The following is a 14,053-nucleotide window of genomic DNA, read 5'->3' on the forward strand; positions in this document are numbered from 1 at the left end:
TTTGAGTTGAGCACGAAAGGCAGGTGATAAGAAAATGTCATAGGAAAGTTGGCGTATTCGGCTCGTCTTTCATGAGGATATTAGTTACTACCATGAATAATGTTGGTCTTTGCTCTTCAGTCCTTTGAGCCATGTTTGCTGAATCAGTGTGTCTGTTGGGGTGTGTTGAGCTACAAATAACCGTACCGATGAATGAATATGTAGCCTCCAGCTGTTGTGTCCTTTGTGGGGAGGAGTTGATTCAGCAATATGTGGAACCTCTTACTCCGAATATAAAATGGTTCTGCTCATTCCGCGCTGGTAGTTAGGTCTCCTCGTGCTGTGCTGTGTTGTACTAAATATGTTGTATTGAATGGCACTAATGGCTTGGATTAACAGAATCTTCCCTCTTTACTTCGGATCTCACCGTGATGAAAGTCACCTTTGATCCAACAGAATATCCCAACCGACCGAAACGTTCCATCCAACGTTCCGTCACTATATATCGTTCAAAGCGAGACCTGGAATCCATTTACTGTTTTCACCTGGCTTGCTGGCCGAACTTGAAGGCTGACCAACTTTATCTATCTGCCACTTGGCGCGTTCCATGGCACCCCCTTCACGGCCCCTTTTTCCCAGTCAATCCATACACAGACAGGTTTACACTATCGCGAGCCTTGAACCGACTAACAACAGCTTCACATTGGAAAGAATCGACTCCTTCAGATGAAGGGCGTAGTAGCTCAGATTTCTCAGAACTAACCAGACTGCTAAGAGGCATATTGAATAGGCTGCCAGCAGAGATTGTCTCCTTGATTTGGATGTATCTTCAACCTTGTCCAGCTTGATCATTGCTCCCTATCACGGCTAGCGGAGTGACAGATCTTCTGAAGAAGCTTCGACCATGCGGAATTGGACAGAACGACTATATAAACCTAAACAATCACATCTCTGCTTACCTGATACATATCAACGGGGCGAGCTATATCCGCGGGCTGGATGATGGAGAGCGGCTTTGTGGACACAGAAGTTCCACACGCCATGACATTTCACTCACATCACCGATCGTGGCAGTGACATTTGATCTTGGACTGTACAGAATTCAGCGGATACGGTTCCACTGTCAAGATGGGTTCTTGAGGTCGGTTGGAAATAAACCTCTTGATCAAAGTGGACATCATTGGGCAGGATGTATACAATCACAAGCAGGCTATCTCTTGCCTTCAGTTGTGGTGGGATGTAGGGCAGATTTCATATATGAACATCTAATTAATAAACTAATAATAATCCCAGGGACTTAAGCTTTACGCAATCGATAGACTATAAGAGGACTCACCATCACTTGGTGACGGGTTCCTATGGGATTGTGACTATCCCATTTCGGCGACCAACTTACTTACTGCAGAGACATGCTATGCGAATCCAACCAACTCTATAAGAGAGACTTCAGCATGGACTCCTGTTCACCACCTCCCGTTGCACAACGCGCAAGGTGTACTTTACGGCATCACTATTTTCTGCAGCCCTTCTGCCGCTGTCGGTGCGCATATCAGATCTGATCAACCCCCTAACGAAAGAAGAGTGAGCTGGACCGGCCGTCAGACTGGATGTCCCATCTACTTCCGGTTGAAAACCACGGACGGAAACTATCACTTCTATCTGGGTTGTTCATCATCGGGGTGATAGCTTTGTGACCCCTTTCATCATTGTCAGTATTTGCCCGCGGCTCACAAGTATAGATGAATTAATTGACTCTGGCCTAGATGAAAACAAGTGAGGGTAGAACTAGCAATTTTGGACCTTACATGCACCCGTCCGCCCTTCAGACTCGGCTTCTTGCTAGTCAAGCACACGGAAGAATATCTGGGATATAATATGATGCTTATCAGCGACATCCGTCCTGCAGTACCAGCTTTGGTATTTACTTTTGTCGTAAAGTGGTGGATAGCGCCAAAATCAACATCCCACCGCAATCTCTGCCCTACCGACATCCCTTCTATCCGAGGGTCTCCCCTAGGTATCTTTCTATCCCGCGCATCCCTGAGGGATATTAACGAAATCGAAACCTGTTCTGTTGAGTCGCGCTGTACTGGTATGATGATCCCATATACCGACGGCGCCCAGGAAATTTTTGGTCAGTGGTATGAATCCTTACCGTCAAAACAGACTGTTGTTTATGAGACAAAGAACGGCAACCCTTTTGAGAAACTTCACTTTCACCTGTCCTACGAAAATGGATCTACCGCACTTCGTCAAGTTACATTGTTTCCTCTGTAGAATAATTTCAACGGGACTGTTAAGGACATCAGTTATGGTGTGAGTGCCTTTCTGCGCTACATGGCTCAGCGTTGACTCTTTCTAACATATATATCATTTGGTGGTATTCAGACTCCTCTGATATGTGATCATTTCTTAGACCGAGGATGACGATAAGTCTGAGAATCCCACTACCATTAGATGACGGTGATTCTACCATTATTATATTAGACATAATTTTTTCCCTCGGTAATATTTAGGTTAAAACTTTAAACATAGAGCTGGAACAAGAGAATCTTGTGAACAGTACTGACCACCGCATCCGTTGCTATTTTCTCTTGATCCTTTTTTTACAGCTGACATATCATTAATACAGTGCCTGATCATAAGTTTAAAGTTCACAACTTAATTTTGAGATAAAACGGATCAATTTGAATTTTTTAAAAAATTTCTTGAGATCTACTGACTGATTATAAATAGAATGATCGGAGCCTGTTGGGGGTCCCGGGTTGATCGGCCCTTCTACCAGCAGTGCGCTGGTGGTGATTGAGCTCTTTTGCCCCAGTAGCCTACAAGTTATGAGACTGTTAAGCGTGAGCCCCGCTGTGGTCAACATGCATGGGTTCAATCCCAGAATGGACTTAAATTCCAAACAAATACCCTGGACATTTAACAGTGCCAAGAGACATCCTAGGAGTGTGCCCTAGAAGTCCCTTGAGCCCTAGGACTGAGTCCACTGAGAGGAGCCACTGTGGGGAGCCACTGAAAGGAGCCACTGAGAGGAGTACTGTACTCTGTGGTAGCTGGTCCGAGGGGGGGTGTTGGGGGTCCCGCGGTTGGTCGGCCCTTCTACCAGCAGTGCGCTGGTGGTGATTGAGCTCTTTTGCCCCAGTAGCCTACAGAGTGCTAACCGTAACACTAGTATTAAAAACCCGGGAAAAACAAAGAAAAACAGTACAATTAACCCTGCTCTGGGAATCGAACCCTTGTCTCGGTAGTGCTTGTCCCGAACCCTGACGCTTTAAAGGCAAGTGCTTGTGGCCGCCTTGTAGGGAGACTGCTAGGCACAAAGATATTGAGCTCCGAAACTTGTCGGAATACCAGCCCTAAGACCCCCCCCCCCCAAAAAAAGAACCAAAGAGGGTGTGGGAAATTCCTAGAAATCGCTCGGGGAACGCCGAAACCCTAAGGGTTGATCCTCTCGGCCCAACGGTTTTGATCTGTCAAATGGGTATCGAGCTGTTCTATAACTCTATGCGGAGGATGATGCCCCCTCCTTTGTTTCCTCTAACAGAATATAAATATGGATATCGCAGGATGGCCTTGTTAGGTCACCAGGATGGGACAGATGTAAAGATGCCCAGACGCGGAAAGAATACCAGTTATGCCGCAACGAAGTTAAATTTGTTACATTTCCCCATGCTCCTGGCAACGAAGGTTAGCTTTAAGTTTAGTTCCTGTTCCTCTCAGTTCCAGCATTCGAGGGAGCTGAAAAAGACTAATTCTTAAAATATATAGCTAACTGCTTTAGGGGATCCTTCCCGCCACCGGCCTGGGATGGGGTACAACGGTTTCATTGTGCTTGGTTTGTGACGTGGGAGTAGGGGGATTCAATTAGCTAGTGCTGCCTTTGGTCGGAGAGAAGTCGATAGAGGCGTGTAGGAATGGGGCAGGTGAAGCCTCATTTCATGGCCTATCTTTTCATATCGGGTGCGAGAGCTGAAGTCGGAGAATTAAAGTGTTCAATGGGCCTATGCTAAAATGCCTACCCTGGCGCCCAGGTTGCAAGGCGAGGCATAGCTTCGTTTGCAAGTTGCAACCCAGAGAGACGTGGAGGTAATTGCAGGCATCCCTTCCCAGACGAAACAGAAATCAGGCGCTAATATAATTGCTAACTTTCTTTCTTATTGTAGTCTTGTTTATCCTTTATGAGATCATTTACGAGGGCCTTGGGTTTCGGTGCAATTACTCTATGGGGGCTAGTTTTGCCCGGGTCCTCTTTTTATCTTTTCATGTAAGTGCAGATGGGCGTAACTGCCATCAAATAACGGACATGTCACTCCGGTATTATTAATTTGCCAAATACAGAAAGAGAGTAACATTGGAAGAATGGTATGTAATATTTGTACGAAAGCAGGCGCCAATGCCACCGATTATGGAACTTCCAGGTTTCAATTTCCGTTGCCTATGCAATATGAAATCTAACTATACTCTATAAATATGCAGAAACAAAAGAAATAACTAAATGAAAGTAACGGTACTGGAGAAACAGGTCACGTCAGTTACTCTCCATTTCCATTTTGCTGCGCAGTCCCTTTGGTTTCATCATCGGTTGAATACGTTGGTTTCCATATTGCGGCATCTCCCAAACGGTCAGCTGTCAATCCAGCCCGTCCTGGGTTCGCCATTCCAGCTTCTTGTTGCCGTTGATAAGATACGGTTCGAAGTCTTTCGGCTTCACAAGGGGTCAGACGAAGCTACAGGAGGATCACCATCGTTAGCTTTTGTAGCATTTGATTTGCTCGGTTTTGAATATGGGGACCTAAAACAAGCGGCCTCGGGGGTTTTTGATAGGGGGTTCTGGAGAACGTACATAGATTTCTATTCCAATCGCGTGGAGGGCAAACGCCAACCACATGGATGGCCCGAAAGCGAGGCCGAAGGCAGCACCCGCGTTTATTTCATTTCCCCCTCCTAAGTACTTGGCCTGAACCAGAACCTGTTTGTTCAGGTCTGCACCGGAGTAGAAGGCGTCGCAATCAGGGTACAGGGCTCGCGTTCGATTCTCTCCAATCGTGTAATCTACTTGTGAGCATAGCCTGGCACCGTAGTATTGACCCCCTGGGCTGATGATAACTGTCATGATGATCTGGATGAACCGGAGGGTGATAATTGAGGAGGCCTGAAAATAATTGTCAGTGGCAGTTTATTAAGTTAAGATAGCGTGAATCATAAACATACGTAAAACCATCCTCTGAGCATCCAGGCTCTGTGCTGCTCAAGCTGCAAACGTTTGATATTGATGTATCCCAAAACCATACATATGATAAAGAGAATCCCAATGAAGCCAACAGCCACTTGGGTGTCCAGCCCACCTCCAAAGGAACGTCTTGCGGCCATGAGGGAGAAGATTATGCTGATGATGGATAGGACAAGGATCACGTAGCCATTGATCCTGTGGATCATTATCCATCTGTGTCGGATGGCAGGGACGAATTGGAAGACGACGAGGAAAGAAGCTGGGAGGATAGTGGCAAGGTGAACAATCAGGCCGATCTCCTCGATGCCCTTCGTAAAGAAGTAGCACTCTCCGATCCCAGTGGAGCCGCAGAATATGCCATAGTAGTCGAGGTATTGTAATCTGGCGAGAGTGAATCCCATCAATGCTCCAGCAAAGATGAAGAAGAGAATGAAATTGTAGCCCTTGGAAAATCCTACGGGGTTGTAGACTTTCCTAGCCACTGCCACGAAGGCATTGGCTGGTGGGCGGCCCACTTTCACCATGATTGATATAGGAGGAACGGAGTCAAGGTGACTGGCAGCTTGAGATGTACAGTAAAGAATTGTGGAAATTCAGAGAGGACGATATGAACTTGCTCCATGATGGGAGGAGAGGGACAAGGAATTAACGTATTTATACTTTCCATTGTTCAAACAATTTTAAAAAAGATATATCCGTTCAAAACCCCCAAGCTCATAGAGCTAAGCCGTGGTAGCTTTGATACGTGCGATAGCCAAGGTGAACTATATAAAACATTTGTGGATTGAAAAACAAAGTTGAAGTACACATGGGCGCCAAGCCGCCAACAATTCATGCTTAAATTTAGGTAAGAGGAACCATTGGATCTTGCGCGGTAATCTTCCAGGATAGGCTTAGCGCATAACTTTATCTTAACCCCGGCAGCCGTGGAGAACTTCTAAGGGCATAGACCTATTATTGCATCAAACGTCCATCGGCTTGAGCTGATAGTCCCTCTAAGAAGTCAGCGGCCCCGAAAACGCGAGTTGGGTTATTTAGCAGGTTAAACGTTTTGTTCATTATCATAATTAAGCAGACAAATCACTTCACCAACTAAGAATGGCCATGCACCACCACTATTCAAGAACAAGAAAGAGCTCTCAATCTGTCAATTCTTATTTTGCCTGGACCTATCTGATCCGAGGCTGAAGCCCACCCTTGAAGGGGCTGAGATGGATCAATGTTGTGTGTATTATCTCTGTCCCTCGTCTGGCCGCAAGGCACATGGTTTTTTAGCGTGTACTGTACATTAGTGTATTAAATACATGAAAACTACTGGATTATATGATAGACCAGGTGTATTGGTGTGTTTTGGTATAGTTTATAATTAAGATAAAGAATAGACACTCCTTCCAACATCAGCATTTCAGACAGAGAGAAATATTATTATATACGGAGTACAGTATAATCGATCTTGATTTTGAAACTCTATTTTTATTCTTCATTACTCTCTTTCTTGTATACTAATATCAGACATAATTTTGAGTGAGTGACAGAGAAATTTGATGTGATGTACCTGTACATGTACATGTACAGTACATCTGAATTTGAGCAAAGAGTAGAGAATTTAAGAACTCAGATGAAACTGAACATGAAATAGAGTAGTGTCAGTGTCAGTAGTAGTCAATTGATGAAGAATATAAGTATTAATATAAGTATTGACAACTACCAACACTCTGTACCTCCGGCCTTGGAAGACTGCCAACGTGACAAGGTTCTCCATATGGTTGTATCAGGATGCAACCTGGTTGTCATAAGGTTTAGTCGGTATTATTTGACCAAGGTTTAACTATGTGTTGTATACAGTCTGTACGGGCGTACCTGGACTTCCTTTGGAATGTTGCCAAGATTTGAGTTTCGGGCGGTGAAAGGGAGGACGCTAATATCCTAATACAGGCGACGAAACGGGAGCCCATCTGCACAGGACGATTGCCCTATGGGTTGGACCCGATCGAATTTGTAATTCGGCACTTCATACACCTCCCTGGCACTAAATATAGACAACAGATGGCATATCACCGTCGTAATTCTCGCAGGTTGTTTTAGTTACGTTTTCAGCCTTGTTTGGCCACTGGTAATTACGATTCAAGGGGGCCAGGAACTGGAAGCCGGTGTTATTTCATTACGAGGCGCCGTAGAAGCGTTAAGAGGACTTTTTCCACCATCGAGCCGGGCGTAATTAATTTACTTTAAAACGCGGTTGAAGATGTCACCACTCAGAATTTAATCCTTTTCTTATTCTCCTAAAGCGCAACTTGAACTTGAGTTCGCATGTTCCGTCCGATTAGTCAGGCCTCATCCAAAAGATAAACAAGTATTCAGCACTTGACACCGAACTTGTATTGTTATCTAGGTCCACCAACAAAGATTCGAGGTTGAGCTTGTCGCTTGTCGCTTCTGTGCCGGAATAGGAAACAATTCGCGCCACTTGGGCACAAAGCATACCAACCACACACTACAAACGAGATGGTGGGCGTTCCGGGGAGATCCAAGAGCTGCGGCACTTGCAGAATTCGTAAAAAGGGCGGCGTAAGTTATTGACTTGAACGTGGAAGGATGCACGACGAAGGATTCTAACTGCCAGTGGGCGCATAGTGCGACGAAAAACGCCCAGCATGTGGGCAGTGCATCAAGCTACGACTGAAGTGCGATGGATATGAGCGCGAGCTGCGCTTTATCAACTTCAGCACTCAGCCTCGTAAGGCTGGTCGAAAGAATCCAACCTCGGCCCAGATTGCCCTACCAGTGCCGCTGGCGCGGGCAGCATATGCAGAGAAGTATCTTGGTATCTTCTGGAGTACTTATCTTCCCACAGATAAGCACTTCCCTGCGCAAATGATGATGTACGTCAGTGGCGGTTGGACAAATTCGCTGCCCCAGCTTTATCTTAACTCGACGGATATTCAAAAGATACTACTTGCCATATGTCTATCCACTGCAGGGCGGATAACAAACAACCGATGGGAAAAAGAGGAGGGTCTCAGGTACTATATGGAATCGCTCAGTGAAATGTCTGCTGCCCTTGCCAACCGGACGCGAGGAAGCATCGTTACTTTATGTGTCATGTCCAGGTTGTATAGTCTCTATGAGGTACCATCTCCATTGCCCCTTGCCTTTTATTGGCTAAAACCATCTGTCTGCATATGCTCATGGGTGGACCAGGTATTCTTCGGGCAGGATGACGAGGACAGGATAGCCCAGGCTCGTAATTGGCGAAACCATATCAACGGAGAGCTCGCTATTGTGACCTCTCAGCCACCGGAAACATATATCTCGGGATATTTGCACCAGTTCTTTGTGGACGGAAGACTTCATCTTGTTAGCATATATTTTCTCTCCTCTAGCTCCAAGTGTAAGGTGAATATGACGTACGTGCTGACTCGGGTTGCTTTCGACCCCACAGACAACTAGCGCCGTTCAGGCCCGCAAGCGGATTATTTTAAGCAATCCGGAATGGAAAAATATTCCGTGGAGTGAGATACCTAAAACGCCAAAAGATCGCCTAATCGATATTCTAGTTGAGATGCCAACGTTGCTCGAAAACCTGGATATATCGCGAGCCTGCTCAGATCCGGAAATCCAGGAATTCCAACGGCTGGATCTGCTTCAAACTTGCTGGGAATTAGAGAAAGAGCTTATAAACTGGTGTATGGAGTTGGGGATTACCGACCCGACCTATAGCCTTGACGCAGGACAATCGCCATTTTCGCTCGATTACCTTGCGGCATGCCACATCATGTGTCTCTACTGGGCCATCTGCATCATTCTATACAGCTCACTTCGGATTCTGTCCTGTCCCCAGGTAGTTCTCCCGCCACAGACAGATCCGAGGATATATTGTGGGAGGATCGCGAAGGCTATGCCCCTACTCTTACATCCGCTATCTGGCGCGTACGGGGTGCACCTGGCAAGCTTTCCTGTTGCCATTGCCCTGATGTACCTCAACGCTGTCGATGGGGAGGCAATATATGAAGAGAAGCGTACAATATTTGATGCGTTTGCAAGGTCTGGTTATGGGAAAACTGTTGAGCGTTTTAATCAGAGCATGCGACGCCAGGATGCCAGGTCCCCTCGGGTCGCTAATATGGATGGGCCGAAAGCGGTACCAGCGCAAGCTAAGTCCTGGTTTGGGGTCGAGGGGGAGGAGTTGTGAAGATACATTCAAATTCCCACATCTTTATTTGCCTTGCCGTCAATCTGTTTATTTATATGTTCTTCCTCATGTTTACCTGCATTGCGCTGTGTCTTGTCAAGGATGATTGTTGCACTGACCCGCTTCTCCACATTGAGATTTTTACCTGCTTTTGAATCTGCGTCTTCTTCTGACAGCGTTTCTAGTTGAATCTCTAATATATCCGTCTAGTTATTCTCTGATCGATCGACATTGCTTTGAAGGAGTTTCTCATCTGTTTAGTATGTGTGGACTACTATGGCTCTTTATTCTTTCGTTCTCTCTTTCTCTTCGTTTTTCTCTCTCCTGGAAAGATCAACGGTTGAGTATAGGAACTTCGATTGAGTAAGTTAGTGTCCAGCTGTTGCAACCAGCACAAGTATTTTGATATGTTCAAGATCTGAAGAAAAAAGTAATACTGAACCTCAAGTCCATCGGCTACTAGTCTCAAAAGGGAATTTTCAGCCTCAGCCCTGAATGTGGGGACACTAGTTATTATTATATAAATAGAAATTTTATGCCAAACTTCATTATCACCATTGTTAACATCTCCATCTTCTTTGTTCTTTCAATGCTTCAGAGGGAAGAAAAGCACACTGGCAGTAGGTGAATATTGCTAGAGTTGAAGCTACCCAGCAAGCCGTGAAGATAGCTATCGCGGGTTTGCAAATGCACAGCCTCCAGAAAAAAAACAATTGAGAAAGCGTCTATACCAGATATTGTTGTCAATTAACTAGTGATAATTACAGTATATATATATTCATAATTAAGTTGATGACGCCAGCCATCCCTCAGGGTGTGCATGTCGACTGTTAAAAAACATTCCAAAGCGGTTAAAAGACATGAGGTTGAATTTAGATTGCTGCCAGTCAGCATCGGGAGGAGGAGCTCCACGCTTCATTCTAACGGCTTGCTGAATCCATTGCCTAAGTTCCCCGCCCTTCCAGATAGGCCCTTAGATCCTCACCAACGCCAGCATAATTGATTCAACAATTCTGGAAAGCTACATGCCCTCCAACAATAATGCAGCATCAAATAATAATTGTGGAAGCACCTGGTAAGGGGCCATGCGCTATATACCAAGTTGGCTTGTATCTCTCTAGCTCCGTTTATATATGTCCCGTAAAGCATGGATGCCACTTCGGGATCTGGACCGCAGGGAAGCTATCCAGAAATGGCAAAAGGGCCGGTACGGTACCTGGCTAGCTACCGGGCTTGGACAGGTGCTTTCATATTTCTTGGTCGCCCCGATAGATTCCGGGTTGCATCCATGGATGGAACATAAATACCGGGGACTTGTTTTCTTAATAATAATAATAGATGGATCCTGTAGGCAGTAAGGGCCTAGCTTATAGTTACAGGTTAGTTTCATGTAAAATTGGTATTTAGTGCAAGCAATGTCACACCGCACGTCCTTCATTACCGTAAATCTAATTATTACATAATCTGAACCTGATTAAGTTAGATATGTAATTTATCTGTAATATATACAGACCCAGTACACCGTCAAACTTATTCTATTTAGCATCATGCCATAAACAGCCACAATCTGGGCATTTAAACCTAGATAGGAATGTGGTGCATACTGAAAATTTCCTGCGACTTGGCGTTGTAGGATCCATCTAATAAATGAGCTCTGACTGGTCAGCGGCCACTGTGTGGCGAGGGGGAGACCAGCGCTCCTTGCATGCGTTTTCTCGAGCCCCAATCGGCTGGGTTCACGATGTCGTCGCCCTGTACGGAGTAAGGACCCGGCGATCGACTACCGGCAGAACAAATAACCCCCTAACAATCGGCCTACGCTGTAAATAAATAATGAATACGCCAGTACATTGTAATAATACCGCGGCCCTGATACGTTGTTCTGAGTCAGGGGCGAGACCTATCCCAAACGGGTAATTGGCTGTAGGTTAGCTCAGCCCAGCAACATCAACTCCGCTTTCCAAGGCATCCAACATTAAATTTTTATAACTTTTGTCGCCGCGCACCACGCACGCACCGACCCCCCAGTCTCTATCCTATCATGAGCTGTCGAATTGCGCTCCCCGCTATGCATTATCAGCTCAGCCATTGGCATTGCGAGTGACCTAGCCTACTTCGCGGGTCGCAAACTTGGCGAAATAAACGCATCGGAGGACAGACGGGTTTGTATTACCTGCGCACCTCCACCGACCATTATTCCCCATGGAGAAGTCCGCACGACGAAAGGGTGGGAGCATGAGACATTCAAAGGCGAATGCGAATGCGCGGCGGAAGGTTGCCAGCATTCTAACTGAGGACATCGACACAGAAATCCCTACCAGACCGAAGCATACCACCCCCCAAGCCAAAAACCTGACCCCTACCCCCACCCAGCAACAAGAAGACTCGTCGGAAAGTTCAGATGGCATAGCAACACCGTCTCCCACACTCTCGGGGATGAACGGTCACGCGGGTGAACAGCGCGATACCCCAATTGTTAGCAATCGAACTAGGATGGCGAGAAAAGCATCGTCTCCCATGGCCCCGGCCTTCATGGTCTCCGCGCCCGGCAAAGTCATTGTCTTTGGAGAGCATGCTGTTGTACACGGTAAGCGGGCCATGGCCGCTGCCATTTCCCTCCGCTCATACCTCCTGGTTACTACTTTATCGAAATCGCATCGCACCATTACACTTAATTTTAGAGACATTGAGTTGGATCACACATGGGATATTGATTCGCTGCCCTGGGAGTTATTCCGACACCCATCCAAGAAAAAATTCTACTACGATTCTGTCACTTCTCTTGACACCGAACTCCTTGAAGCTATACAGCCACATGTCGCAGACATATCTATTGGTAAACCAGATGACGTGCGGAAAATCCACCAAAGCTCCGCGACCGCCTTCCTCTACCTCTTTCTCTCCCTTAGCTCCCCGCAAACTCATGCTGCAGTTTACACCCTGCGATCAACGATCCCGATTGGCGCTGGATTAGGAAGCAGCGCTAGTATAGCTGTCTGCCTTAGCGCAGCTCTCTTGTTGCAAATACGTATCCTAGCAGGCCCACATCAAGATCAGCCGCCCGAAGAGGCAGAAACTCAGATTGAACGAATAAACAAATGGGCGTTTGTTGGTGAAATGTGTATACATGGCAATCCTAGTGGTGTGGATAATACCGTCTCAGCTGGCGGAAAAGCCGTCATATTTAGAAGAGGAGATTATTCCAAACCGCCCTCTGTGACTCCCATACTTGATTTCCCTGAACTTCCCCTCCTCCTTGTCAATTCGCGCCAACCACGATCTACTGCAACTGAAGTCGCGAAAGTTGGAAAGTTTTGCAAAGCACACCCTGCAGTTTCTGAATCAATACTCGAAGCTATAGATCAGGTTACGGAATCTGCCAGCGACTTCATTCAATCCGGGGATTTTGACTCAAGCTCCATCGAGGCAATCGACCATTTTGGTGAGCTATTCCGCATCAACCATGGCCTCCTCGTTTCGCTAGGAGTATCTCACCCCCGCCTTGAGCGCATCCGAGAATTAGTCGACCACACCGGCTCCGGCTGGACAAAACTTACCGGTGCCGGTGGCGGTGGTTGCGCGATAACCTTGCTAAGAGCAAACACTGACCCAGCAGTATTGCGCCAGCTAGAAAAAACTCTAGACGATGAAGGATTTGAGCGTTATGAGACAACTCTTGGTGGGCATGGCATTGGAGTGCTGTGGCCTGCTGTGCTAAAGAATGGAACGGACGAAGAAGGCGGGGAAGAAATTGACCAGCAGAAATTCGAGAACGCGGTTGGAAACGCTGGGATTGAACGTTTAGTTGGTGTGGGTGGGTACGAGAGGCGAGAGGGTTGGAAATTCTGGAAGCGTGGAAGCAATAAGGAATAACTACCGTTCTACACAATACGGATTCGCTTTTTTATCCCTTGTTGTCATCCAAATGGAACGGATGTCATCTTTACTGGATATTCGTTGAAACTCCTGATGGATCATAACACCTTTAACCTTGTGGAAGCCTATCCTTGAGCAACCTCATCTATCCAACAATCCTCAAACCAAACACCATCTTTCTCTTCATTCCTTATCCACCTATCGAATTCCTAAGTCTTCTCACCACCATCCTAACCCTCGAACGCATCACTCAATGCGAACACCCCCTGTACTGCTCCTTTTTTTTTTTTTTTTTTTCCAAAAGTGATTCCCCATCAGCGACTCTCCTCGAATTAGAAAAATAACCCATGGAGTTTAACCCGAAGGAAGAACATCATAAAAGGAAAACTTCAAAACCGGACAAGAGTGGCATGGGAGCAATCTCGGTTTCTTTTTTTCCATCAGTGGTTCATTTCTATCTACTGAATTTTTATACCAAGCAACCCCATTATAATCATTCAATTCATTTCTGTACTTTTATATATTATGGTTCCGTTTGTTAGCGTGCTGTGCTTCTTCTTTTCGTTTTACTTTCTTGTTTTACATTTATATTTTCTATTTTTTTCGGACGTGTTTTTATATTTAATCCGCTGTTAAATTAATTTTTGTGCAGTGCCGGCATGTGTTTCATTGCTACATTTCTACTCACTGTTTGTATACTCCGGGCTTTTCGGTAAAAATAAATATTACTAGATCCATTTTTCTCCGGGCGACTAGCATCTACTGCATCT

General features: G+C 45.9%; 4 protein-coding genes across 5 annotated transcripts; 3 read left to right on the top strand and 1 right to left on the bottom strand.

Moving 5' to 3' along the window:
* Positions 1-51: 51 nt before the first annotated feature.
* BDBG_16476 lies at positions 52-2,504 on the top strand. 2 transcript variants are annotated; one of them, XM_031724420.1, is made up of 5 exons: positions 52-303; positions 379-1,218; positions 1,273-1,687; positions 1,743-2,295; positions 2,396-2,504. In XM_031724420.1, exons 1-2 carry the CDS (start codon positions 132-134, stop codon positions 825-827), a joined length of 621 nt encoding a protein of 206 aa, XP_031576729.1. In that variant the 5' UTR covers positions 52-131; the 3' UTR covers positions 828-1,218; positions 1,273-1,687; positions 1,743-2,295; positions 2,396-2,504. The 2 variants fall into 2 exon arrangements, with proteins under 2 accessions (XP_031576729.1, XP_031576730.1); XM_031724421.1 differs by having other exon boundaries at positions 52-300; positions 1,743-2,504.
* A 1,832-nt stretch (positions 2,505-4,336) lies between these two features.
* On the bottom strand, positions 4,337-5,990 carry BDBG_01855 (uncharacterized protein). The gene is made up of 3 exons (XM_002627138.2): positions 5,197-5,990; positions 4,829-5,137; positions 4,337-4,712 (listed from the first exon to the last, which is right to left on the bottom strand). Exons 1-3 carry the CDS (start codon positions 5,737-5,739, stop codon positions 4,518-4,520), a joined length of 1,047 nt encoding a protein of 348 aa, XP_002627184.1. The 5' UTR covers positions 5,740-5,990; the 3' UTR covers positions 4,337-4,517.
* A 1,129-nt stretch (positions 5,991-7,119) lies between these two features.
* On the top strand, positions 7,120-9,961 carry BDBG_01856 (uncharacterized protein). The gene is made up of 4 exons (XM_031720518.1): positions 7,120-7,783; positions 7,850-8,344; positions 8,417-8,572; positions 8,658-9,961. The coding sequence occupies exons 1-4, from the start codon at positions 7,721-7,723 to the stop codon at positions 9,405-9,407; spliced, it is 1,464 nt and encodes a 487-aa protein (XP_031576731.1). The 5' UTR covers positions 7,120-7,720; the 3' UTR covers positions 9,408-9,961.
* Positions 9,962-11,099: 1,138 nt separating this feature from the next.
* Positions 11,100-14,031, top strand: BDBG_01858 (mevalonate kinase). Its single transcript, XM_002627141.2, has one exon. The coding sequence runs from the start codon at positions 11,610-11,612 to the stop codon at positions 13,278-13,280; it is 1,671 nt and encodes a 556-aa protein (XP_002627187.1). The 5' UTR covers positions 11,100-11,609; the 3' UTR covers positions 13,281-14,031.
* The last annotated feature ends 22 nt before the right edge of the window (positions 14,032-14,053 follow it).

The sequence above is a fragment of the Blastomyces gilchristii genome, assembly GCF_000003855.2.
Source record: "Blastomyces gilchristii SLH14081 genomic scaffold supercont1.3, whole genome shotgun sequence".
NCBI lineage: Eukaryota > Fungi > Ascomycota > Eurotiomycetes > Onygenales > Ajellomycetaceae > Blastomyces > Blastomyces gilchristii.

What these genes read in the sequence shown, in the direction of transcription:
- BDBG_16476 (XM_031724420.1), top strand. Translation starts at nt 132, where the DNA reads ATGTTTGCTGAATCAGTGTGTCTGTTGGGGTGTGTTGAGCTACAAATA. An exon ending in CTGCTCATTCCGCGCTGGTA is followed by an intron (nt 304 to 378) that starts GTTAGGTCTCCT and finishes TTGGATTAACAG; the next exon opens with AATCTTCCCTCTTTACTTCG.
- BDBG_01855 (XM_002627138.2), bottom strand. Translation starts at nt 5,739, where the DNA reads ATGGTGAAAGTGGGCCGCCCACCAGCCAATGCCTTCGTGGCAGTGGCT. An exon ending in TGCTCAGAGGATGGTTTTAC is followed by an intron (nt 5,138 to 5,196) that starts GTATGTTTATGA and finishes AATTATTTTCAG; the next exon opens with GCCTCCTCAATTATCACCCT. An exon ending in CGATTGGAATAGAAATCTAT is followed by an intron (nt 4,713 to 4,828) that starts GTACGTTCTCCA and finishes ATCCTCCTGTAG; the next exon opens with CTTCGTCTGACCCCTTGTGA.
- BDBG_01856 (XM_031720518.1), top strand. Translation starts at nt 7,721, where the DNA reads ATGGTGGGCGTTCCGGGGAGATCCAAGAGCTGCGGCACTTGCAGAATT. An exon ending in GAATTCGTAAAAAGGGCGGC is followed by an intron (nt 7,784 to 7,849) that starts GTAAGTTATTGA and finishes GTGGGCGCATAG; the next exon opens with TGCGACGAAAAACGCCCAGC. An exon ending in TGGACGGAAGACTTCATCTT is followed by an intron (nt 8,573 to 8,657) that starts GTTAGCATATAT and finishes TCGACCCCACAG; the next exon opens with ACAACTAGCGCCGTTCAGGC.
- BDBG_01858 (XM_002627141.2), top strand. Translation starts at nt 11,610, where the DNA reads ATGGAGAAGTCCGCACGACGAAAGGGTGGGAGCATGAGACATTCAAAG.